General features: G+C 33.3%; 5 protein-coding genes across 11 annotated transcripts; 2 read left to right on the top strand and 3 right to left on the bottom strand.

The window, feature by feature from the left end:
* Positions 1–503: 503 nt before the first annotated feature.
* Positions 504–2,538, top strand: LOC137813045 (uncharacterized). The gene is made up of 5 exons (XM_068615333.2): positions 504–920; positions 1,023–1,124; positions 1,207–1,272; positions 1,616–1,697; positions 1,799–2,538. The coding sequence occupies exons 1-5, from the start codon at positions 525–527 to the stop codon at positions 2,326–2,328; spliced, it is 1,176 nt and encodes a 391-aa protein (XP_068471434.2). The 5' UTR covers positions 504–524; the 3' UTR covers positions 2,329–2,538.
* Positions 2,539–3,942: 1,404 nt separating this feature from the next.
* TOC64-III (translocon at the outer membrane of chloroplasts 64-III) lies at positions 3,943–10,244 on the bottom strand. The gene is made up of 13 exons (XM_068615332.2): positions 9,840–10,244; positions 9,582–9,734; positions 9,287–9,411; positions 8,821–8,946; positions 8,263–8,445; positions 7,966–8,110; positions 7,505–7,673; positions 7,071–7,205; positions 6,625–6,825; positions 5,492–5,619; positions 5,369–5,420; positions 5,092–5,161; positions 3,943–4,481 (listed from the first exon to the last, which is right to left on the bottom strand). The coding sequence occupies exons 1-13, from the start codon at positions 10,040–10,042 to the stop codon at positions 4,399–4,401; spliced, it is 1,773 nt and encodes a 590-aa protein (XP_068471433.2). The 5' UTR covers positions 10,043–10,244; the 3' UTR covers positions 3,943–4,398.
* A 3,187-nt stretch (positions 10,245–13,431) lies between these two features.
* Positions 13,432–17,027, top strand: ER-ANT1 (endoplasmic reticulum-adenine nucleotide transporter 1). Of its 7 annotated transcripts, none has more exons than XM_068615330.2 (5): positions 13,483–13,548; positions 14,386–14,668; positions 14,849–14,936; positions 15,544–15,815; positions 16,181–17,027. In XM_068615330.2, exons 3-5 carry the CDS (start codon positions 14,906–14,908, stop codon positions 16,490–16,492), a joined length of 615 nt encoding a protein of 204 aa, XP_068471431.2. In that variant the 5' UTR covers positions 13,483–13,548; positions 14,386–14,668; positions 14,849–14,905; the 3' UTR covers positions 16,493–17,027. The 7 variants fall into 7 exon arrangements, with proteins under 7 accessions (XP_068471432.2, XP_068471431.2, XP_090155456.1 ...); XM_090299332.1 differs by lacking the exon at positions 13,483–13,548 and adding an exon at positions 13,686–13,997; XM_068615331.2 differs by lacking the exon at positions 14,849–14,936 and having other exon boundaries at positions 13,432–13,548; positions 15,444–15,815.
* Positions 17,028–17,418: 391 nt separating this feature from the next.
* LOC137813042 (tubulin beta-4 chain) lies at positions 17,419–19,322 on the bottom strand. The gene is made up of 3 exons (XM_068615327.2): positions 18,699–19,322; positions 18,343–18,612; positions 17,419–18,250 (listed from the first exon to the last, which is right to left on the bottom strand). The coding sequence occupies exons 1-3, from the start codon at positions 19,090–19,092 to the stop codon at positions 17,577–17,579; spliced, it is 1,338 nt and encodes a 445-aa protein (XP_068471428.1). The 5' UTR covers positions 19,093–19,322; the 3' UTR covers positions 17,419–17,576.
* Positions 19,323–20,324: 1,002 nt separating this feature from the next.
* On the bottom strand, positions 20,325–23,007 carry EMB3111 (Tetratricopeptide repeat (TPR)-like superfamily protein). The gene is made up of 2 exons (XM_068615326.2): positions 22,207–23,007; positions 20,325–21,779 (listed from the first exon to the last, which is right to left on the bottom strand). The coding sequence occupies exons 1-2, from the start codon at positions 23,000–23,002 to the stop codon at positions 20,773–20,775; spliced, it is 1,803 nt and encodes a 600-aa protein (XP_068471427.2). The 5' UTR covers positions 23,003–23,007; the 3' UTR covers positions 20,325–20,772.
* Between the last annotated feature and the right edge of the window lie 2,944 nt (positions 23,008–25,951).

Raw genomic sequence — 25,951 nt, 5'->3', positions numbered from 1 at the left:
GTTCGATGGTTTTTTTTGGCAGTTTTCTTTTTGGAGAAGAAGGTAAGTATTTTTTTTGTTTTGTTTTCAAATTTATAATTTTGTTTTTTTTTGCAAATTTTCATTTTCACAAATAGTGCACTTCTCACTAGGTTTACAAAATGGGAAATCCACAATTTGTTTTTTGTCTTTCAGAATGTTGAATTCGCATAACTCCTAGATTGATGGATCCACAAATCTTCCGGATCGGTAATCTTTCGGATTTGTAGATTCGTAGTATGTTTCCAAATTTCAGAATCCATAGTGCAAAAAATTCTTTCTGATTTCACAAATCCATAATTCAAAAAATTCAGGTTCCATTTTTCAAATAAAAGGACAAGACTACTTTCGGAATTTTAAAAATTATGGGGGGCAGGAAGAAAAACGTAGGGGAGCAGGAAGAAACTCTAAAAAACGTAAGAGATAATTTCGAGTTGGACCTAGCCCATGATGGGCCCAACCAAAGAGAAGAAAAGGAAGTAACCGGCGATTTCTTTTCCCGCGCGATGGAAATGGAAGAACCCTGGGAAGCACTTGACGTCGATGACTCCGATACCTCCGCCTTCCTCCGCCCTTGCAACGCGCATTCCAGCTCCTCTTCCCTCATTCCAGGTCCCGCCGGCGCCGTTCAAGCCGTCATGAGCAACCGCAGCCGCGACCACCCCCTCCCCACTCAAGAGTTCATAAGGCGCGTCGGCCGCGAAAGCCACCGCGATTTCAGCACCAATCCCTGGCTCTGCGCCATCCAATTCGTTCGCTCGCAGGGTATGGTGGATGCTGATGACGCGGCACACGGCACGCCGTTGAACTCAATCAAGAACATCGAGAGAGTGCCTCTGGTCGTGGCTGTTATCAAATCCTGCACCCCCAACGGTCTCGGAGACATGACGATTACGCTCAAGGTACTCGCTCTACTTTTACTCACTGCAATGCAACTATGTATATATAGACAACTGTTGTCATCTTCGTTTCGTGAGAAGATTCATACGAATTTCCCATTTCAGGATCCTACAGTCACTGTTAGTGCCAGTGTCCATCGCAAAGTCTTCGCGCAGCCAGAATTTAGGAAGGGCATCGCTGTTGATTCTGTCTTGGTTCTGCAAGAGGTCTTTCTCCTTGCTACTTTTTTCCCTGCTCTGTCTCACACGTTTTCCTTGCTTTCATTTAATTCTGTTATGCTTCACACAGGTTGCTGTGTTTTGTCCAACCCGCTCTACGTGTTATCTGAATGTAACAGTGCGCAACATTCTCCAGGTATGCCATAGGGTCGTCTCTGTTTTTCATTTCAGGTTACTCCCAATTTGTTAATGAATTCAATTCCATATTCTATGAGATTTACCATATATGCCAGTCTGTGATTAGATGACACTGTTGAATACACTATCTTCTCTTATTAATTGTAATTTCTGTGCACTGTCAACGTAAATCAATCAGAAATCTCAGTAGATATGTCTTTCAAGGTATTTATTGCAAAAATCGAGAGACTTGATACATTTATGATTGGATGAAAACTGTATAATCCTTGTATTATATATGTGCTTATTGTTGAAAGGTATTTGTTTGTGTGCCCCCCATAGCTTGTTAATATGTTACACAGGTCTTCTCCAAGGACTGTGGACCTCCATCACAACAATTAATAGATCCTGTACGCCCAGTGATACGAACTACACCTAGTGTGGGTATGTGCACATCTATGAATCAAGTATTCCTGAACACATTTTTATGTGTAATTGATGTTGCCGATTTATTGGAAATTCATACATGGCTCTCTTTGCAACAGAAAGGCTTGAAGGGTTATTGGCATCTGGAAGTACATTCTCTCCGCCACGGGAAAGAAATGAAGAAACCATGTCTGATCTCAGACTTGAGTCAAGCTCTAGACAAGTGGCAGATGTTGACTGGCAGAGGGCTGAAGTTTTGGGTTCAACGATCTGTCACAGAGATAATGAAAAGTATCAAAACCTTGAAACTGTTTCGGAAAGAGAGAACTTCCCATTGAGTCTGGATAATGCTGGACATGTGCAAGTACACTGTGTTGGTGAGCTTGATTGTGAGATGGAAGATCAACCCAACCCTCCTAGATTGGATGAAGAAGCCGACAGTTTAGCGCGGATTGCTCAAGGCAATAATAGTTCTACAACAAACTCAGTTCATACATCTCAAGCCGAAAAAACTGGGATGGAAAATCACTTAGAAAGTCAGAGGCAGATGGAAAATCACTTACAAAGTCAGAGGCAGATGGAAGATAAAAAAAGTTCAGTCCCCCATTGGACAGATGAACAGCTGGATGAGCTTTTAGCGTTTGATTGAGATAACAATATCTGTTTGTCAAATCAAAGTATAGTATAGGATTCTGGTATGTCCCAAGTTTCCAGGCATCTAAATATGCAATATTTTGAATTTTAAAGGTGCATGCTTTTGGTTTGGTAAATATGTGCAAGAACACGTTCGTTGTATAGATGAGAACTGGCTTGTCTCTAATTCCATACAGAAAAGTTACAGGTGTTTGCTTTCGTTTTTCTTTTGTCTATATTAATCCTGCTTAACATTTTTATTTAAGTGTTTATTGTTTTGATCGTATTTAACGTTAACATTTAATAGTTCTATATCCTTGTGCCCTTTTAATTATTATACTACTTTATAACTCAACTGTCTAATTTAATTGTTAAAATGTTTGTATTATATAATATAATATTTTAATCAAATATTTAATATTTTAATTATATAGAAAATAAAAAATCATATGACAATATTCTCTTCAGAGACTACTTTGCATGTTCGCATTTTTTTAAAATTTAGACAAATAAAGAATTCCGTTGTTATAATTTAAATTAAAAGCAATTAAATTGGATTCAGTTCAATTCGAACTAAATCAATTAATCTAATATTATTTGATTATGAATTTATGATTTACAAATATAAACAATCTAAACCAAATTACTTATATTTTTATTATACATTTTTTGCTATTCTTTTGTTAATGTAATTCAATCACAATACAAAAATAATTATTTATATTTTATAATGATATAATTAGGTGTAATTTTTTTAATACAATTTTGTATATTTACATATAAATAAAATTTATTCCAGACTAGTTAGATTAGTTTGAGTGATATTTTAATTTTTGTAGAGTTTGAATTAATTCAAAAATCAATAAAAGTCATGAGCTTTAATGAAAAATTGTTTGAATTATACCTAGTTTGCTAACGTATACGTTGTAAATTTGTACGTTCTTTAATTATTTGATAGCACATTTTAGAGAATTTCAATACCAATAAGACATAACAAACATGTAAGCCATTAAGACATTCATTTCGAACTAAAACCTTAGGTAACGAGTTTGTGTATTTTTGTTTAATGTATTATTTATCTTATTATTTTTTTACATAACGTATGACTTTGAAGTTACCTTGAATTCCTAACACTCATTTTTCTAAATGTAAGTTTTTTTCACATTGGTATACCTCCATCTCAAGCATAAGGAAATTTTAAATTATGAGTATCTTGAATTCCTAACAAATTTTTCCCAAATGTAAGTTGTATACACATTGGTACCTCCATCTCAAGCATAAGAAATTTTTTAATTATAAGTATCTTAGGTTTCCCTTTGTATTGACCTTCTACAACAATTCACACTTTCTTAAAATGAAAAAAAAAATATAAAAAAAATGTACAAATTTAGGATTATTCATTTTTTTGTGTCATACTCGTCCAAGTTCATCACCAAGAGAAACCAGACTTTGATACCATTTATGAATTCTTGGAAGAAAGACATCAAAGAAATTCAATATAAAAAAATCATGAAAATATTGAAGAGCAAGAAGGCATGAACCCTAATAACAGCTTGAGTAAAAGTGGAGGCAGTTATGATAACATAGTTGGGATGAAAGCATCTAATGTAACTAAGATCTTGGCACTATCTAACGAAATGGTTCAACTGCGTAAAATAATAAAGGTGCTGTGAGCATGTGCTCACTTGAAGTTATAAGTACTAACAATGGGGTACTTCCACTGGCCACAATTTATAAAACTGTGAAAGTACAATTAAAAAAAACACTTAAATGGGGAGCTATAGTCATACGAACCGCCTCACTTGACTGATTACAATCCGAATATATATACCTCCAGCAAAATTGGGACTCAGTCTGAACAAGGGATGCTGCAATACATGCTTTCCATGTCTAAAAATTGATATGCCTCGAAGCACAAAAGAATCATCATCATTTTCCAGAAATCACATGTTGGATTACTCTTCTATTATTGTAACTAGAAACTCATTAATGGTCTCAGCTCTTATAGGTCACCAGCACCAGCACTAGGACCCGCTATAGCAATGAATATCATTTGAAGTCCTTATCACATGCCAAAATCATGTACCTACTGGAATACCTTCCTCAACCTTTCAGCAGCTGCAGCTGCCCTTTTGTTGGTCGGCTCAAGTACAAGGGCATGCTTAAAATCTGCAAAACAGAAACCTTTGTTAGGAAAATTTCCATATCTTACCCAAAATGAGAACAATCCCAAAAAAACAAGATGAACCCTGTCAATATGCTCTAATTTGAAAGTACAACTCCAAATTTCATCACAAATTATTTCATACTACATAAAATGTGTGTGAAAGTGCGGACAGTCCAATCTTCAAAATATAATATTTGACTTTCCATCTCAAATTAAAAAGAAGTACTTAAATCAAAATTATAGCACCTACACCAGAAATCAAGGAAATACAAGCACTGGGGCAAATTTAATTCCAAAGACATGCAGTGTGTCACTTCAAATAAAAGTTCCCAAAAGCAACTCTTATCAAACAAGAATTTGTGCTTTTCTATTCCAAAAAAATAGGAAACTATAGAACCCAAGTCACTTCAAATAATCCTTCTATTTTGGAGAACTTATAGAAAAGATGAATCCATAAATGACTTTAACAAAATGATATGTGTGGCTTACCACACTAGTGGTTAGTAGCTTCATTTTTAAAATAATACTGCATATAGCTCATTGACACTCCTTAATTTTTCTAATGATATAATAAGATGCAAAAAGATGTCCGAAAGAATGAAAAGATGTTACCATCAATTGCTTCCTTGTAGTAGCCTAGCATCTCTCTAGATGTACCTCTACGAAAATAGGCCTTCACATTCTGGGTAAAACAGATAATAAACAAATGTTACTGTAAAATGCTTGACTATGTTTTTTTGTAATTATATAACAACTTTATTTTAGCATGGCAAAGAATAGTAGTCTTCAATTAAAACCCATGCATATTTGGAATGAAAACAGGCTTTTGCAAGACTATGATGACAAAATCCATAAACTTCTACACAACATGCTTTTTGAAGAAAGTCACCTTTTTGTCCAGACTAATTGCCTTGGTACAATCGGCCTCAGCTTGAAGATAACTGGATAAACAGAGGAAACAAATTAAGATTTTGGCAGATACTTTTGACAAATAGCCAAATCAAAACATTACCTTGCAAGTTCTAGATACGCTTGAGCCCTGTTACTATAGTATGTTGCATTATCACTACAGAGTTTGATGGCTTCTGTATAAAATCCAATGGCTTTCTGCCACTGCTTATCTTTATAGGCTTGATTTCCCTGACATTAGTGGCAAACCAATAGAAAACAGAGGGTTTAGGAGAGAAACAAATGGGCAAAACTCCGAATTAAACAACCAACATTACCATATGTGATTTAATAAAGAATACTCTGAAGGACTCTAACGTAAAAACAAAAGTATGTAAGTAATCCCCAAATATTAAAAAACCGTTCAAATTTGAAGTTTACTAAAATACATAAACTTTAGGACTAAACTCATGGATACTCAATACCTGGAGGATTGCTTGCATAGGTTTATTACTTTAGGGGCTACTCAAGAGAGGGGTTATATTTGAGGGACTAATTTGGGGGTTCATTCATTTAACAAAAAATATAGAGAACTTGAAAACATAACATGGGCATAAAATATGCAAGATTTATGGTGGCTGAAGCTTCACAAGGCAATAACAGTTTCGCAAAGGTTATCAATACAGAGTTCACCTCCATTAGAATAGATAGTTAAACCTAAAACAATGGATAATATAAGGGACTGTCAAGGCAACTTATGGCGTCCCAAAGCTAGTTCAAATCTACATTTGACATTGATGAACTAATGAAAGTTAACATTCCTTTACATAATTCTGGCCTATAGTATTTTCAGGAAATACAACATTATGTTAACCCAGATACAGGAACTGTTCTACTAGTAAAAACTAAAAACACCAATATTAAAATTTATAAGATACTTGCAATGTTACTGTACTGTACCCATACATCAGATCAGACGAGGACAACAGAAGTTAATGTAAGTTTGCCATTTAGCTATAACTGTGATGAATGTACACCAAATGAGACTTGTAAAATATGCATCAATATAAGATTAAAATATATACACATCAACCACAGAAAGAAAAAACGAACTTGATACAATAACAAAAAATAGTGTGGATTTTTGCACATTCAGTTTTCAAAATCAGAGGTGTTCTAGAAGTAAAACAATGGGAGTAAAATTGCACAATTACAGTCCAAATCAGATTTGAGTCTATAATTTATTTAATGGCATACCTTCTCTTTAGCAAATTCAGCAGACTGTTCTTTACTGATAACATTTTCAGATGGTTTGCTTTTGGAAGCAATATCAGCCAGTTCTTGGAGAGTTGTATACACAGTCTGTAGTGTGTCAAGTAAAAATCGATCGCCACCATGCCTAGCTATCAAGGACACTGAAATAGGATACTTGTCATAAAATCCCAATGGTATTGAGACCTGAAAGGATAAATCAAGAAAATACAAATGAAAAATGCATAACCACCACCACCAAAGCCTTTTCTCACTAGATTCAATTCTACACCAACAAAAAACAAACAGCCTAAGTATAATGTTGATTTAGGTAATAATTTTCTGCAAAAAAAAGACTCTTTTTAAATATATATATATATATACACACACACACACACACACATATATAACCAGATAGTGTTAAGCAAGTTTCATCAAGGAGAAAATTTTACCTGGCAACAACCTGAGATGCTTGCAATACTCAATAGACTAAATGCTCGGTTCTGATATTCCTCTGATAAGATCTCCTTCCCACCTAATTTTGGAGGTGGATCAGCTACGGTGGGGATAACCAAAATTCCTTCATCCTTGAAAGTGTACAAAATTATGTAACTCAGCACAACAATGTCTTGTTTATAAGAAACTCAGGATATAGTATTCGTACACGGAAAAGAAAACTTCATGGAAGAGCATTTACAGCAGCTTGCCTTTATTTTTAGTGAGAAAATATTATCAAAACTCTACAGTTAACAATCTAGTTACTCAAAAACTGTTTAAGATTAAATACTTTAAAAGATGCAAGTCAAATTCAATTGAGACCGCACAAAGATTGTCACAAAATAAGGACTTTAGGAAAGTAGGGTGCAGACCGGTGTCAAATTATTACCTTCAAAAGCAAATTCATAGCCGAACGCATCTCACTTCTAACAGATTTGGAGTTTTCAATCTCTACATCCGATACCTCAAATTTGTCATGCAATTGTGTGGAAACAGAAGGACTTAGGTCAGGTTTTACTGTGTTCATCCACTCATCATGTGTATGTTTGAATTCATGCCTGCACAAATATATTCAGAAAATAGTCACCATATAATTGAAGAATTCCACAGACAGTCATAAAAACACAACAATATTAATTATTCATACCCACAATGATGAATAATAATTGAAAACAGAAGGTATGACATGGTTACTTTGTGGTTAGCCCAAATGTTAGTAATAAAGAATGTGATAATACAATCTCAAAGAAAAGTTGTGTTAATAAAAAACATGCTATTATTTCCAAACCAGTGTTAATAAAAATTTGCAAACTATGATAGAATCTCCATATCACAAAGAATCTGACTAACCTTTGTAGGAATTGCATAATGTTGGCAAGTAACCCTAATGAAGAAGCTTTCACTTCACCGTTTGTTTTATGAGCAGAGCAGCCCTTCAAGCTTGGAATTCTAGAACTTATATAGTCCCCAAGATTTATGTGCTTCAATACTTGCCCTGCAGACAGTTGACGGTGAACACAAATTAATAGAGTGCGATTTCATGAATAATGTTGTAAAAAGAAAGATGCACAGAGAGACACAAAGAGGTAAGAGATTTTAATAATGACTGAAACAAGAGGGACCGTATTAAAGGGCAAAATGACATACTTCCGAAAAGCTTCTCAGTAGTTTTCACCACCACTTGCGAACTCCTATCAAGAGGAACATTTATATGCTGAAAACAATCATCAGCAATTATTATTTGCCGAGGAGGTCGTTGAACTACAAATGGTGCTTGTAAGAGTATATGGCCAACTCGACGCAATATAGAGGGATCCCTTGCAAACCAACCTGAAAATGGCATTTCAGAGTTAAAAAAATGTAAAGTGCAGTAGATGGTATATTAATAACCTCCGTGTACAAAAATTAAGTATCAGCAACTATACAAAAAATGCCTGAATCTATAACAATTATAAGAGAACATCTGTTTTTCCTCTTCTTGGTGTATATTTTTGGATTGCCTTAACTTGTATTTAAATTTCAAAAGATCTTACTGAGAAATATTTAAAAAACAAAAAGGCCCTAACTAATAAGCAAAGGCAGTCAAGCAATTTATCCTTATAACACATAAAAATAATAATCATTCAAAATATAAATCAATTAAACAGCCACTTGAACTCATAAGCTCATAAATCAAACTACATTAAAAAATTGAATAGTCCATACCAACAGTGTCCAGACTTGTTGAAATAGGTATGATTCCCAAATGTGAAACAGCACCATGTGAAGGTCGAAATCCAAGAATGCCACAAAATCCAGCAGGTACTCTCACCCCACCAGTAGTATCAATACCTGTTGTAGATGACGGTCCAATAGTATAAGAAACAGTTTCCATTACATCATATAATCGTGAAACCCTCGGATATCACCAAGAAGGCAACTAAACAAGCATATTCTTCTGATATTTAGTTATTCTTACGAACAAAATTAAAAATACAACAAAAGAAAGATGGTATTTCTTTATTACAAAATAACTGGAATAACTGTCCTAACAAAACGGTAGGATAAACATTACCATAAGCACTTGTGGGAAAAGAAAATAAGATAACCAATTTATAAATGTCATCAATGAGTGGCAATGAAGTCGCGAATTGCACATCAAAAAGTGGATAATGACAATGAAGAAGCTCACCCAATGCAAAGTCAACGAAATTGGCAGCAACAGCCACTGCAGCACCACTAGAGGATCCACCCGGCACTCGCGCAGGCACAGCAGGATTAGTCGGTGTTCCATAATACTTATTTTCGCCACCAATACTGAAAATTCAAAAAATAGAGTCAAACAACTCATGAAATAGTAAAACAAAATTCAAACCCCTGCATGCAAAAGCAGAGCACATAGTTTACACCAGTCTCTCACGACCACGGGAAGAGTTATGATGTTGACACGTAAGTTTTTGGAAGGAATTAAAAGAGCAAGGTCGAACCCTAGAGCGAAGTCATCGACAACAGTAGTCGCAACGCAGGTAGCGCCTCCTTCGACAAGAGCAGAAACCGCGGGAGAAGTGGAAGAAGCAGGCTCGTGAGACCTAGCCCAGTCGGGATGGCCGAACGTGGAGACATGTCCTTGGATGTCAAATCTGAAAAGAAAATCGATATCAGAGGAGAATGAAAAATGTTGTTAAATAGGAAGAGAGAGAGAGAGAGGAAGAGAAAGAGTGTAGTGATTATTAGGTTAGGTTTACAAGTCGGAGAGCGCGAAAGTGAGGGCGGTGAGAGGATGAGGAGCTTTGGGAGGAGCGGGCTGAGGCGGCGGAAGGAGCTGAAGCTTGTGGAGGAAAGCGCCGAAATCCTCTCTGACGGACTTCTTGAGCTTTCTGGTGATGAGAACTATTCCAGCTAAACCAAGCCCAAGTAGAACCCATAGGTTCGCCGATTGAGTCGTCATCGATTGAGTCTTGATGCGATACTCTGTTTCAACGCCACATCAACAGCACGAGACAGCGTTCTGAGAGGCTTGAAGAAGAAGAAGAAGAAGAAACGGAGAAGATAGGATTCTCTATTCTCGCCGCCTCGACTTCCTTTGATTCTATCTCTCTCTGCCTTCTAAAACAACTTCATTATATAACAACCACAACAACATTTACAATGCTTTATTCTATACAATAATAATTTAAAATATTTAGATCAGATAATTATCATATTATTAATTATTTCTACGTAAATTATTTTAACTATGCTTTTAAATACCTAAAAAACTAGTTTTTCAAATAATGGATTACATATGTTATCAATTTATTATTATTATTATTGGGTGTATCCGCATTTTTTCTGTAAAGAAAAATAAAAAAATTAAACAATAAAAAACAATAATAACTAAATTAAATAATAAGAAGAGATAAAAAATTATAATTTTCAAGAAATGAATATGTAAAAAATACTTCAATAAATTTGTTTTCCTAGAAACTATGCTATATTTAAAATTGAAAATGAATGACAGTATATTATTACTAAAAATAAAATAAAATAAAAAAGTTTTCAATTAATTATAAAAATAATTAGTTATTTAATAAATACTTAAAAAATAGAAAATGATTGAAATATTCAAAATAAAATATTAATAGGATAAAATAAAAATAGATTTGTGTAATAATCAAATATTTTTTTATATATATAGCTATAGATTATTATTATTATATTGTAATTAATTTTAGTTTGGATAAATATGCTAAAAAAAATCGTTTCCAAGTAACTAATTTTTTGTAATCTTGATATTGGTTCATACTCAAGGTAACTTATTCGGTTTTCAGCTTGAAATTATTTAATTAAAAGCATTTACAATTTGTTACTATGTGCATAATCAATACTGGTAATAACTAACTTGATCTAAATGCATCAAAATATACAAAATTGAAAGAAAAATTTGTTAAAAATAATCATAATTTATAAGTTTCAAATTCATAAAACTAATCTACTTTTTTAAAACAAAATTATTAATTTTAATTATTACCTCAGACGACGTACTACCGAAAATACAATTTTTTTTTTCAAACACCGTTCATATCTTTAGAGTTATTTTATTCTAAATATGTGTTTTCCATTAAAAAAAAAACTTTTTTGTAGGGGAAAATATAAAAGAATTATATCTTTAACTTGTTAGAGTAGTTTAAAATAAATAATTTTTAAAAGCAACACTTATACAATAAGGAAAGAAGTTGCATATTGAAGTAAACAAAAAGTCACATAACTTACAATAATAAATTAAACGACCAAATAGAAAAATAAAAATATATTTATTTTATTAAATGAGTATTTAAAAAAGTAAAACTCATGTATTGTATTGTATTATATATATATATAATAAAATATTTTAATTACAGTTTTAATAAGAAATCAAAATAATTACAAAAAGTAAAATAAAATATTTAAAAATTCTTAAATATGGAAGTTATTGGTAAATATAAAAATGATAATGAAAAATCACATATATTTATATATAAATGAAAGCAAAAAAAAAAAAACACAAATAATAAGACATAAAATATACATGTGTTTTTTATGTGTTTTTGTTGGGTATGTGTCACAATTTTAATCTTTATCACGTGAAATTATTAAATGAACTAAATGAATATATTTAAAATAAGACAACACATTGATCATTCAATAATACTTCACATGTTTAAAAATAAGGCAACACATGATCACTTCAATAATACTTGTGAAAAATAAAAGTTTGAAACTTATTACAATAACAATAATAATAACCAATAAATCTTGATATTTGATCCATTAATTATATTAAATTAAGGTATTTTTAAAGTTTTCAAATTATCTCTTTCTTAAAGAGTGTGAAGTTCAATCTAAAGTTGAATATGGTATTTTTAAGGTACTTTGAAAATGTAAAAGTGAAAAGGTTTTCCTCTCATCCCGGTATAAAGGAAACTTGTGAGAGAGAAAAAAACAAGCAAGTGAGAAAAACAACATAGAGAGTTGATATCTACCTCATAATGTGAGATTATAAATCTTAGTGAGATACTAGAGATATTGTATTTCATCATTGTTAGGTGAGATTAACTTTAAAGCAAATAGACCGTAAGTGTTACCCTCAAAGTGAGAGAAAAACAAATACTGTAATTTTAAGTAGTGAAGACATTTTTTGGACTAGGTCACGCGAATTTTTATTTCTTAGTTGATAAGGTTTACTCGCGTTAAAAATTATCGGTGTAATTATTCTATTTTCTTTTATCTACTTATTATTTTCACGAGTGTCCATTTTATATACACACCAAAGAGAGATGTTTTGTTTTGATTTCCCAACAAAATCAACATAGACAATAGCAAATGAAATTCTCTGGTTGTCAAAATTTTAGTATTAACCGCATTATATGATTATATCAAAGGCAAACTATTTTTTTTTCCAAAAACATATTTGTCACTACAAAACAATATAAAAGGAGATTATTAGCTTTATACATGAAAAATAAAAAAATATAAACGAAATCACTTTAAATAGGACTATGTTCATATCTCACTTGTATGATGAATGTTATATGTATGATTGAAGGTCATAGACATTTGTTTTGAAAGATTTTGTTGTTGGAAAACAAATGTGTCATCACAAAGGATATGCAATCAGATTATTAGCATCATATATAAAAAATAAATAAATAATAAATAATAAATAAAATCACTAACAAAAATAAGATAATGTTCTTACCTAACAAATAAGATAATAGTCCTACCTAACAAATAAGATAATGTTGATATCTCATGTATGATGGAATGTTATATATATCATCAAATAACAACAAAGTTTTATTTCAAATATTTTTAAATATTTCATTATACACAATACAAACGAATTTATCAATATTTAGTTAATCATAAATGTAATGAACATGTTGATTATTCTATAGATAAAAATTATATATTATATCATATATATTTGTATTATTCTCTAATTAATTCTGAAGTTTATCTTATAAATTTATAATTTATTAATTACACCATATACTATTAAAATAAAAGTTTTAAATTTAATTGATCAACACACCTACTTTATTTAATTGATGAACACACCTAAAAAGTTCTAAAATATTTTAGTTCTCTCTCTATCGGTAAGAGATAACAAGTAACTTAAATATTTATAAAAATTAGTTTTAATTTTTTTAATTATAACTCAAATTATGTTGAAAATTTAAAGAAATTGTGACTACTAATTATTATTTCACTTAAAATTGTATAGTCCCAAATGCAAAAGCAGGTGGAGAGAATCTTTGGATCCTTTTCCATTTATAAATACGAAAACTTTATCGTTACAGTTTCAATTTTGTTCCACACGCTCAACAAAAAACAGCATAAAATAAGAAGAAAATGCTATTTGCCATCAAATAAAAACAAAACTCAAATCTCATCCTCATTGCACTTCAACTCATTTCGTTCTCTTCTCTTCAGGTACCTTTTTCCCTTTCTATCTTCCTTTCCTTATGAATGTTTTCTCAATTTTTCATTTGCTAGCTACCACATTTCTCACCATCTATTCTGTTCGATTGCTATTCTTCTCACCCATTCATGTCATTGCATGTTTTTTTTTTTTTTTTTTTGCATTGAAACTTTCTGGATTCCCGTGGCTTCAAATCACTCTCCTTCAAAACCTCTGTGTTGGGTGCAATGGTGTTTGCTAACTTTCTTTCAATTTCTGTTTTCTATTATTTTTTTAAACATGCCCCAGGTTCTATTTTTCATAAAAGTTAGACTTTTCTGTGAAATTTGGAATTGTAATATTTCCTGTCGATTGAACGGGTTACTGGGCAGCATCAGAAATCGGAATTTATCATTTCGTTTTTCATTTGTTCACTTGAAGATTAAGGAAGGAATAAACTTGGTTAGACTTGTTTGAGGGGGTAAGTCCTTTTCAGAAGGTTCTTCCTCACCTATAATTTGCTTAGGTGTATACTGAACTATGCAGCTTGCAAGTTGCATATTCATGGTGGTCTTCATTACTTCTTTTTTTTCTGTCCTTCTCATGGTTGAAATGAATCCGAAAGTTCGCATGATATTTTGCTTGATGAATTCATATGACAGAGTTATGCTTTATGTCATTGTTATTTCACTCTATTTGATTTCTGTAAGATTTGGTGTTTGTTTGGTTTGAAGTTGAGGAGAATTGAATTTGAACTGTTGAATATGATTGAAGTCATGCATAAGTTGATCTGAACCACGTATTTTCATTGGAAAGTTTGAGATTTTATGTCCACTTATTGTTAACAAAGTTTTTAATACATCTGTCAGGATTAGAGGGAAGAGACTAAAAATGGTAAAATCAACATATGAAAGATTTTCAAAGGATTTTGTAATGGGAGGAGTAGCAGCAATCATATCCAAGAGCGCCGCAGCACCAATTGAGAGAGTGAAGCTTTTATTGCAAAACCAAGGTGAAATGATTAAAAGAGGACAACTCAAAAAACCATACTTGGGCGTGTCTGATGGCTTTAAGAGGGTCTTCATGGAGGAGGGTTTGATTGCCTTTTGGAGAGGTCACCAGGCCAATGTTATCCGATATTTCCCCACACAGGTGAGTTATTCACTTCACTGGCATCCTGATTGCTGTTAAATAAAGATAAGCATCCCCACCCTCACCATTTATTTTTCTCTTTCTTTGAAGTTGTCACAACTGAGTTAAAGGGGCTATTGTTTGTTAACTTTTAGTGTTTTGTTTTCGCCTTTTACCGACACTTCCACTAATTGATAGCAGGGAAGAGATAAAGAAAACAAAAGAGTGAGCATGACCAGTTATCAGGGCTTCTGAGTGATGGGCATAAACTTAACCATTAAATATCTGGGTAATTATTTCTCATGATATTCTCCAAAACCTCAAACCAAATAATATGCTCAAATTCTTTTGTGCATTGATTTTGTATTCTCTGTCATGTAATGGACCTTAGGTATTCAAATTAGAGGGAACATCTGTTTACTTATTTCCCTTTCGTTCTTTTCTTTTAACTTTCTATATTCTCAAATAAATCAAAATATACCTCATCTTAGAGCCTTGGCTTATCTTATTTTCTATTGCATTATGCAACAATAACACTGCATCCACAATCAAATTCTTTGATATATGATGGCGTCCATTTTGTTCTGTTACGTTAACCTACAAGCTTGCTTGCTTTGTGCTTTTGCTGTCAAATTGTTAATGCATGTCAAATATTATTAACCGTGTCTTGGCTTTTTCATAAAATAATGCTCCACATATATGAGAAAAAGATACATCAATTCCTGGAATCATGTGTCTCAGATAATAGTTTTTATTATTAAAATAATATTTGAGCAAGCAGTTAATTGGTCTATAGGCTTTCAATTTTGCATTCAAAGGTTACTTCAAAAGCATTTTTGGGTATTCCAGAGAGAGAGACGGGTACACTAAGTGGTTTACTGGGAATGTGGCTTCAGGCAGTGCTGCAGGAGCAACAACTTCACTGCTACTGTATCATTTAGATTATGCACGTACACGATTGGGCACTGATGCAATCGAGTGCCGCAATACCAGTCAACGCCAGTTTAAAGGACTAATTGATGTATACAGGAAGACCTTATCAAGTGATGGAATTGCTGGATTGTACAGGGGATTTGGCATTTCAATATGGGGAATTGCCATGTATCGAGGGATGTACTTTGGGATCTATGACACAATGAAGCCTATTGTTTTAGTTGGGTCATTTGAGGTAAGCAACTAACCATTTACACTTCAGTAATGCGAAAACATATAGTTGATACTTGATGCTTTTAACTGAGATTTTTTGCCCTCTATTGCTATGGGGCTGGTGATTTCTTTAATCTGTTCCACAGTGGTATGTGTGCCAAATATTCAAGTTCACGTAGATTCTACAGATTTATATTGATTCTGAACATTCATTTTCAAGACGCAAGTCAAATAACTATTTTGGAAATAGAATGCCAAGTTTCCTTGCAGTGTACTTATCGTAGATGCATCTCTTTACTGTATAGCACTTTGATGAATTTAGACAATTGGTTATGTTCTTTTATACCCAGGCTTTCCAATGTGAGTCTCTTGGTTTATTTTCTGCAGGGGAACTTTCTTGCTAGTTTCTTCTTAGGGTGGAGCATCACAGCTTTTTCAGGGGTTTGTGCATACCCTTTTGATACATTGCGCAGGAGAATGATGCTTACCTCTGGACATCCAAACAAGTACCGTAACGCAATACATGCATTTCGTGATATTGTTGGACAAGAGGGTTTCTTAGCTTTATTTCGAGGAGTTACAGCAAACATGCTTCTTGGTATGGCAGGAGCTGGGGTGCTTGCTGGATTTGATCAGCTGAATAGCATCTCATCTAGACATAGTCAAAATAACGAGACAAATCAAAGAGTTTTGAAATGAATGGCCGATTTGTAAGAGAAAAGCATAACATAGAAAAGTAAAATTCATGATCTAGAATGAATATTATGCCTGTTTATTTCCAAGGTTTGATCTGAAGGATCATAACGCAATAAACAAACTTTTGGACATGATAGCTGCGGTATTTATTCTATAAAGTTTAAACTAATCTATAGTTTATAAGTAATCACAGTTATCATGCCCAAAAGTCATGTGGTTTTTTAAAGGGAGTATTGCATTTTGGGACCTTAAAAGTCATATTTACCTTATAGAATGAATACTGTGGCTTTGCATTTTAAAAGTTTGGTCTGAAGGACCATAAATAGAGAAACTTTTGGACATGGTGGCCAAAGGCATTTGTTCTATGAACCGAACCATGGTTCAATCTTTGAACAAGGTAAACTTGATTTTTAGGTCCTTAAAAATAAATTCTCCCTTTTTAGTGGTGAAATTTAGATTTGATATATTTTACTGCCTTACTGTAAATGTAAACCTCCCATTTTTTAAAATAATTTAGCTTGGGGTCTGATTAGTTCAAGCATAGCGAAATGCTATTTGGTAACCTTTCAAGACTGCAAGAAACAGTCAACCCACCTGTTTGTTTATAAAGAATGGTGTGTGTATATAGAATGCATATTTTACATCGCCCACTTCAAATATTTGTATTAACATGATCACGCAGATTTATCTCTGGAAATTGCCTAGAGTCCAAGATCTATTCATATAAGATGCATATCTCATGAGAATTGAGGTTTTATGCATCACAGTGATAAACCTTTCCAAACATTAACTGTTATTACTTATAAAAAAATATTTTTATGATTTACGTAATGTATTTATTCCAATTAGATTGATTTATGAATATTCCATCGGCAAGCATCTTTCCTTACTTGCACGCTTGCACTATATATCATGATGAGATGCTGCTGTATTGAAAATATTATGAGATTTTAACGAGGTGATTCTTGTATTTCGATATTAAAAATAAGAAGGAAAACACCAACCACAACCTTCTAAAAGCCGAAACCTGAACATATGGATTCAATACTGCTTGTAAAATTCGAAGAGTCAAGCTTGTCGAACATCCTCAGCTCTCAGCACCCTCATTTTCTTCTCCAGAATCATCATCTTCATCAGCAGATGCATCCTGGTACTGTTGATACTCTGCAACAAGATCATTCATGTTACTCTCTGCTTCGGTAAACTCCATCTCATCCATTCCTTCTCCAGTGTACCAGTGCAAGAAGGCTTTCCTTCTGAACATGGCTGTGAACTGCTCACTCACTCTCCTGAACATCTCCTGAATGGATGTTGAGTTACCAACAAAAGTCGAAGCCATAGAAAGGCCTTTGGGAGGAATGTCACAAACACTAGACTTCACATTGTTGGGAATCCACTCAACAAAGTAGGAAGAGTTCTTATTTTGTACGCTCAACATCTGTTCATCTACCTCTTTTGTGCTCATCTTGCCCCTGAAAACCGCTGAGGCAGTCAAGTAACGACCGTGGCGCGGATCAGCTGCACACATCATGTTCTTGGCATCCCACATTTGCTGTGTCAGTTCTGGGACAGTCAATGCACGGTAGTTCTGTGATCCTCGAGATGTCAGAGGAGCAAAACCCACCATGAAGAAGTGAAGTCGTGGAAATGGGATCAAGTTCACTGCTAACTTTCTTAGGTCTGAGTTGAGCTGACCCGGAAATCTTAAGCAACAAGTAACTCCACTCATTGTTGCTGATATCAAATGATTCAAGTCTCCAACTGCAAAAAGTAAATTGAGGAAACGGTTACTAGGTAAAAAGAAGAACTTCTTTAGCATAGGTGCTCATTAGTTCTACTGCAACTATGCTTACAGCTTGGTGTAGTGAGCTTGAGGGTCCTGAAGCAGATGTCATATAGTGCTTCATTGTCAAGGACCATACACTCATCAGCATTCTCCACCAACTGGTGAACAGAAAGTGTAGCATTATAAGGCTCAACAACCGTGTCTGACACCTTTGGAGATGGAAACACAGAGAATGTAAGCATCATTCGATCAGGGTATTCTTCTCTTATCTTAGAAATCAGCAGAGTTCCCATTCCAGAACCTGTTCCCCCTCCCAAGGAGTGGCACACTTGAAATCCTGGATTCAAAACCAAAACCATAAAATATATAAATGTCTCATATTTTAATGAAACAGTTTATCATGATGTTTGGTTACTTTTTTACCTTGCAGGCAGTCACAATTCTCAACCTCCTTCCTTACAACATCAAGGACTGAGTCAATAAGCTCAGCACCCTCAGTGTAGTGGCCCTTTGCGAAGTTGTTTCCGGCACCAGACTGGCCGAAAACAAAGTTGTCCGGGCGGAATATCTGGCCATAAAGGCCGGTGCGGGCAGCATCCATGGTGCCAGGCTCAAGGTCCATAAGCACTGCCCTTGGCACATAACGTCCATTGCTGCCCTCATTGTAATAAACGTTCACTCTTTCAAGCTGAAGTTCTGTGTTGCCTACGTACTGTCCTGTAGGGTCAATCCCATGCTCATCACACACCACTTCCCAGAACTTTGTTCCTATTTGGTTCCCGCATTGCCCCCCCTGAATGTGAAGAATCTCACGCATTTTCTAGCTTGGCTTAGAAGGCAATATTAACTCTTTGGACTTGGAATGAATAAGCAAAGAGGTTACATTTATAGTGAAATGAAAATGAACCTGATTACATCATTGCCCTTTGAAAATAAGCATGAAGTGAAGGTTAGGTTGGAGTTGGATGAATGGTGGAATGCCATTTGTAAGATGCTACTTGCAACCTCGCCGGCTTCACAAGAGGGTTTCTATGTTTACTGCTCAACTTGGTTTTTTTATTATATCACTGTCATATGCAAATATCAGAAGATAGTTAAAACAGAGTTTTTGGTTTTCTTAATATAACATCACCATCTATTTTTACAATACAAAGGACTGGCCCATCTAGGAGACCTAAATGACTTATTTATTGTCTTTTACAGTGGAAAGTGACTGCATCTGAAAGAGAGTGGGGATGAGAGAGTTTCACACACCATAACCATAATCTGCTGAGGCCGGCAACTTCTGATCAACCATCATCATCTTCTAACTATTCCACCTTTCTTACAATAAATGTTGCTACACCTTATCTAGAAATAAAACCAATAAAATATTATTTGGTTGCACAATTTCCTTTGCTTCTTGATTATATGCACAGAAGCTTTAATTTGTTCAAATATTTCATCTTATTTGCTGTTGCTTATGTGCTCAAAAACTTAATTTTGAAAAATTAGTGGATGAAATGTCTAATTAAAATTTACAGGAATCAAATTTACACTTTTCCAAATGTATAAAGATGAAAAGAGAATTTAAACTTATTTTTTTCCCAAAATTGCATATTTATAAAAAATAGAGATGAATTTAAGCCTATTAAAGATAAGTATAAAAGATAAAAACATGTTCATTATTTTTAAAAATTAATGAAAATATATTATCATAAAAAGCTTAATGAAATATCAGATAAACATGTATGTGTAATAATAAAACCATTTATTTCTAAATAAGTAAATATAAAGGTAAAGTGTAAGAATATTAATATTTTAACACGATTAATAAACATTATAATTATTGATTACTTTGAAATCATTTTTGAAAATAAAATATTTACCACTTCTGAAGAGTTACTAAAATTAACTCAAAAATCATAAGTGAGACTTACTAAAGAACAAAAGAAACTCGTTTAATTTTATATATTTTAATAAAGTTTAACTAATAATAAAGAAATGTTAAAAAAGTAAAAATTCTATAGAATTTAAGAAGTGTTAACTATAAGATTAAAAAGTGTGGACTTTTTAAATGACAGTCAAAATTAATGCAGCGAAAAGGTTAAAATTTACTAGACAAAAATGTTTGCAATTCCTTCTATATACACTAGAAATATGACTTTGTCTACAAATCACCAAATACAAGTAAGGAAAAGAGAAAGATGCAAAGCAGTTATGCATAATGTAGGGACTTTTTGAGAAAATAGCTGCCATCCCACATTCCTTCACAAAGGCATGAACGTATGGATGTGAACATACTTCATAAAGTGGTTTTGTGCATCATATAGTTGCCTTAAGTGGAAGGTATATGACAGTCTTGTTGGCATCTCTCATGAACTGCATCTTGGATCAAAATGTCGGTTTATTTCTTGATAGATATGCTACATAACCAACATTCCTCCACTCTCCAGTAGCAACTATTCACCATGCCCTCAACTAGAATACAAAAATGAAAACTCCCAGAGTACCAAGATTAAAGTATGACATCCACAGAAAATATAAGATTGCATATCTTTCCCTCTATCAAAACACTTTCCTGTGAACCACTATTGGCATGCAGGGTTTTCTTTGCTTTCCTATAATGATCTGCTTCAGCATATCTACCATTTCTTTCTAAGCCGGCTATTAGTACATTATATGTTCCTAACACAGGACAAAATCCTTTGCTGCACATGGTTTTGTAAATCTCAAGTGCCTTTCTAACTCTTTTAACAGAGAAGTAAACACTAATCAAAGCAGTATAGGTGGCGGTGCACTTATGGTTATCAGGTAATAAATTGAAAATCTTCATCGCAGAAGTGTGCTTCCTAGCACAACCAAGCCTAAAGATCAAAAGTGAAGCCAGATAGATTCCAAGTGAATGCCCAGCTCTAGTCATTTCCTCAACAATGTACACCAACTTTGAAAACATATTTGATCTGGTCAACAAGCCCATTAAGGAGAGATATCCTTTTCTCGCAATACCTATTCCCATTGTAACACTGTACTTGAAAGCCAACAAAGCACCTTCAGGTCGGCAATGACTACAATTTACCTCAATAATGGTTGAGACAACCGTATGATCTAAGGATAGTTTCTTTTGCATCATCCCTGTAAGCAAATGGTCAATAGCAACAACATTTCTATTTTTCAGTAGAACAAATAAAAGCTCTTTATCCATATTAGTAGGAGAATCTGCAGCAACTGTGATACTATCATTTTTGTTCTTCGTTATGCTACAGTCAATATAAAACTGAGGATTGACTTTCCTTAGAAGGGTATCACTCTCACCAGCAACTTTTAAAGCTTCCAATGCTTTAACAAAAACAGGGTATCGGAGAACAAGACGGTTTTCCTTCATGTACTGAAGGATATGTGTCATGAACTCAGTCCCACCAACTTTAGAACACCTCTCAATCAAAATGTTGCATGCAGCTTTGTCAGGTTGTGCCCCGGCCTCTTGCATCTTTTCAAAAATCTCTAGGGCCTCTTCGCAGTTTCCTGCAATACAAAAATAACAAACAAAAGACAGTAACAGTCAGGAAAGTGACAAGTAGAAGCACTTACGTAAACTCAAGTAATATGTCTTTAACTGTATAGATGAAGCAACAAAAGTAAATACATCATTTAAATTCTTTCATCAAGACGGAGATCATATGGTTCTGAGTAAGTCCTAAGGTGGACTCCATGATTGCAAATGTTAATATAATAGGCTACCGTTGACTTCTATAATGGTTACTTTAGAGGTCATATCTAAAAAGATTTGTATTTGGTAGGCAGTGAAAAAAATTTACACTCATTAACTAATGGCATACAATCAAATTATACATTTATATCATTTTTTATCAATCATCATTCAGTAACTAGCACATACAAGGACTGAATGCCCAGCTAGACCATACGACAAACATGTTCAAGGCACACTAACCAGACCCAATAAGATAGTCCATTAGAACAGTGTAAGTGTGGCAATTTGGAGGAACACCAGAGCTAATCATCTCCTTGTAAACACGAGTGGCCTCCTTTACTTTTTTATTATCAAACAGAATCTTCATATAAGCCGTGTAAGAAACAACAGTGGGGTAACACCCTTTGGATTTCATTTCTTCCCACACTTGCATAGCCTCATCCACGTTCCCAGAACTTGAAAGCCAATGCATCATGGAAGTGTAGGTAACAGAATCAACCTTGATCCCCTTCTCCTGCATCGTCTGGAAAACGTGCTTCATGGAAGATACTCTCCCCGCTTCCCCGAAAATATCAAGCATGGTGGTGTAAGTGTATTGGTCGTGCTTGAACCCTCTGAGCCCAGAGGCCCAGTTGAAGAACAACCACGCTTTCTCCATTGGAGGGTGTGACTTCAAAACCCGGTTCACCGTGTATGAGTCCCACTTCAAAGGGAGATTGTTGAGCTCTGATTCAGCTGTTTCCCAGGTTGAGTACTTTAGCGTGTTGTAAATTTTTCCAATCACGTTCCTCGTATACACTCTGGGTTCATCCTTCTTCTTTTCTTTCAATTTCAATTTCAAATTTTTGTGTTTCTTCATGTTGGCGTTGTTGTCTCTGCTAAATGGAACAATGGGTTTGTTTTTTTGTTTGCTTTGAGGTTGATGTTGATTAAGGAAATGCACGGCTTTGGCTTTGGTTTTGGTAGAAGGAGAAGGAACAAGGTTTCTGAGAAATCCATGAAGCTTGGGGATGCTGGTGCTACACTTCAGTAACATAGCAAAACACTGATACAATACCCATCATTAACCATTCTATATTCCATGCACTATTAGTGGGCTGGCCCAATAATTGCATGGTTAACAGAAAGAGTGGACAGATTTCTTTTCGAACCCCCATAATTTCTTTCTACGCCTCATAAAGATCAAAATTCCTGCTTTGCCCTGACATAGCGATTTCTGATTGTGTAATCCGATTTTTTTTTACAAGAAAAAACATTGTGGATTTTGAAAGTTACTTTTTGCATGAAAAAAGTTATAAATTGCCCAATCTATAAATTTTTTTCACTTTCATATTAAAACGATCTGAAAGCTTTTTTAGACTTCCAAAATTTGTAACCCAAAATTCATTTTTTCATGAAAAAAACTTATGAATTACACAACTAGCAAATCCATTTTTATTGTAAAAACTTTTGAATTATGTAATTCAAGAGTCCTTTTTATTGTACAGTCTGAAATTCAAGAGTGACTTTTAGATTTCACAATTCAAATATTTTTTTTTTATGAAAAAAATGTCTTTTAGATTGCAAAATCCAAAAATATCTTTCGAATTGCATAATTAAAGACATTTTTTTTCCTTGAGTTCATCCATAACAGAATACATAGTCAATGATGGTGCGACAACAAAGGAGTGACCACGATAAGGGAATGATACAATGACAATAAGAAAATACGTCAACAAAAGAGACAATTTAGTCTTTTAATCACACTCTAGAATGCACATGAAAAATAGGGGTATAGACATAAGCAACTAAAGAATGATAAAAACAAAAACATTTATGTTATCTGATAAAGTAAAACTATAAAAAAAAAATTTAACTACTCTTCAAGGTATAGAAAAGACTCAAAAATACCTAAAACTACACCACACGAGAAAGATGCAAATATAAGAAAAGATATCTCCTGAATTGACAAATATTCACAACAAAAAATATATAGCACTTTCAATCTTGATTTTGACAATTGATTATTTCTCCAAATATAAACGATGATTATTCAAGAACTTTTTTCACACAACTCTCACCGTTAATCACAATTTTTTTTAATGAATACAAATATATATAGAGATAAATTTTTTAAATACTAATAATAATGAAAACAGATAACATAATAAAAATTGTAATACTTTTGTTCAAAATTCAATTCATTAATACAATTTTAAAATAAAAAGATTTTTTTTTACTAATTTAATATAAAAGATGCCCTTTTAATACTTAAAATAGCAATCACCATTATTATTTTTTAGTGTTTTAAGCAAAATTGACATGTTAATTAGTGTTTAAAAGTTAGTTAGAAACTCATGTTTAACAGTTAGTTAGAAACTTATGTTTAACAGTTAGTTAGAAACTTATGTTTAAAAGTTAAAAGTTAAAAGTTAATCATGTTTATATATATATATATATATAAATAATTTTTATGAGGGAAAAGCTATAACTGTTGACTCTGAACTGTGGTGGTTGCAGTGTGATTCCTTTTCATCATGGGAGATTGAGAGTTTACTATACTCTTGGGAAATACACAAATTCTCGAGTAAGAGTGAGACCAATGTCACCTCATTTTTTGTGAAAACAATAAATGCCAACGCGTGCACATATACACAATATGTGTACACAAACATTTTTCATTTTTTTTATTAATCACAACAATAATAACATAAAATCTTACTATAATTAAAAAATATTATTTTAAATACTTTCTCATAAATAAACTTTTTAAAAAATATATATAAGTTGTAGGATATTTATAAAAACTATTACACTGATTCAGTTTTTTTTTCATCATATTATCCAAAACCTCTATTGTTGTTTAAATACAAAAATGGATTAATACAATGTAAACTTAAAAAAAATTAAGATTATTTATAATAGGTTAAGGTTTGGTTTTTGAATTTTTTTAAATGTATCATCAGTGAATTTCTGTTCACGTTCTCTAAATGGTGTATAGAATCCCACGTCTTACGTATCCATTCAATTTAAAGTTACTATTAGGGTGACGAAGTTGATCGTTGATCTTTCTGTTGTATTTAGTTAGTAGTGTTGGGATAGACAGTAGGCGATTCTTTTGGGATTTGTTTGAGTATGGAGAAATGTACTTTTGTTTATCTTGCTCTGTATGAAGGTTGGATCATCCCTTAAGTGAGTCTGCTTAATTTATTTGTTTCTTATTGATAAAAAAAAAAATCAAATTGTACCACCAAGTTTACATATGAATCAATAATGTTTCAATTTAAGGATTTAGTTCAAATATTAAGTATATAGGTGTATTAAATATTAAAGTGTTTTCCTAGAATAAGAATAATGAAAAAGAACACAAACTTCATGAAACTAAAGACACGACATTAATGTGGTTTAGCTTTTGAAACCTGCCTAATTATGGAAGGTCATTTCTTGCTAAAGTTTATCTCCCTGCCCTAAAAAGGACTTGTTTTGTCTTTCAAGTTTCACCACTGAAACCTTCCCACACTTTTTTCAGATACAAGTACCAAAAAACTAATTTTAAATGACAAACACAAGCGCAGGATAAGCACATTGGAAGAACGTACATGGAGAAAAATAGTGGCCAACTGAAGCAAGAATATTCATGCACATCTTTAGAAACTTAACATGCATACTCCAAGACACTCTATGCAAATGATTCAGATTCACGGGTAACATATGATATATACCATGATATATATTTAGAATGGAGAAGAGTATGAGGGGAAAAAGAGAAAAGGAAAAACACAAGATTACATTGAATAGGACTTGACAAGTTGGGTTGATTGATGGTATGTTAGTTATGGAGTTTGTTTTATTATTGTTTAAACATGCTAAACGACGAAGAGGCCTTGGAGAAGAAAACATTCCCATACACAATGTTATGCAGCATTGACTAAATGAAAATGCAGGTGAAGGGTCTTAATAGAGAACAGTTTAGGGGGCCACCCTAGGAAGAGATGCATTGAGTAGG

Source organism: Phaseolus vulgaris, chromosome 2, assembly GCF_051622355.1.
Source record: "Phaseolus vulgaris cultivar YP4 chromosome 2, ASM5162235v1, whole genome shotgun sequence".
NCBI classification, from domain to species: Eukaryota; Viridiplantae; Streptophyta; class Magnoliopsida; order Fabales; family Fabaceae; genus Phaseolus; species Phaseolus vulgaris.
This window is presented reverse-complemented; position numbering and strand designations above follow the sequence as displayed.

Excerpts from the sequence above, each read along its gene's own strand:
- LOC137813045 (XM_068615333.2), top strand. The coding sequence starts at position 525 with ATGGAAATGGAAGAACCCTGGGAAGCACTTGACGTCGATGACTCCGAT. Across the intron at positions 1,125-1,206 it reads CTGTCTTGGTTCTGCAAGAG|GTTGCTGTGTTTTGTCCAAC; the intron begins GTCTTTCTCCTT and ends TGCTTCACACAG. Across the intron at positions 1,698-1,798 it reads ACGAACTACACCTAGTGTGG|AAAGGCTTGAAGGGTTATTG; the intron begins GTATGTGCACAT and ends TCTTTGCAACAG.
- TOC64-III (XM_068615332.2), bottom strand. The coding sequence starts at position 10,042 with ATGACGACTCAATCGGCGAACCTATGGGTTCTACTTGGGCTTGGTTTA. Across the intron at positions 9,735-9,839 it reads ACTTTCGCGCTCTCCGACTT|ATTTGACATCCAAGGACATG; the intron begins GTAAACCTAACC and ends TTTTCTTTTCAG. Across the intron at positions 6,826-7,070 it reads GCATCTCAGGTTGTTGCCAG|GTCTCAATACCATTGGGATT; the intron begins GTAAAATTTTCT and ends TTATCCTTTCAG.
- ER-ANT1 (XM_068615331.2), top strand. The coding sequence starts at position 14,408 with ATGGTAAAATCAACATATGAAAGATTTTCAAAGGATTTTGTAATGGGA. Across the intron at positions 14,669-15,443 it reads TCCGATATTTCCCCACACAG|GCTTTCAATTTTGCATTCAA; the intron begins GTGAGTTATTCA and ends ATTGGTCTATAG. Across the intron at positions 15,816-16,180 it reads TTTTAGTTGGGTCATTTGAG|GGGAACTTTCTTGCTAGTTT; the intron begins GTAAGCAACTAA and ends TATTTTCTGCAG.
- LOC137813042 (XM_068615327.2), bottom strand. The coding sequence starts at position 19,092 with ATGCGTGAGATTCTTCACATTCAGGGGGGGCAATGCGGGAACCAAATA. Across the intron at positions 18,613-18,698 it reads GAATTGTGACTGCCTGCAAG|GATTTCAAGTGTGCCACTCC; the intron begins GTAAAAAAGTAA and ends TTTTGAATCCAG. Across the intron at positions 18,251-18,342 it reads CAAGCTCACTACACCAAGCT|TTGGAGACTTGAATCATTTG; the intron begins GTAAGCATAGTT and ends TACTTTTTGCAG.
- EMB3111 (XM_068615326.2), bottom strand. The coding sequence starts at position 23,002 with ATGTTACTGAAGTGTAGCACCAGCATCCCCAAGCTTCATGGATTTCTC. Across the intron at positions 21,780-22,206 it reads GGACTATCTTATTGGGTCTG|GAAACTGCGAAGAGGCCCTA; the intron begins GTTAGTGTGCCT and ends TTTGTATTGCAG.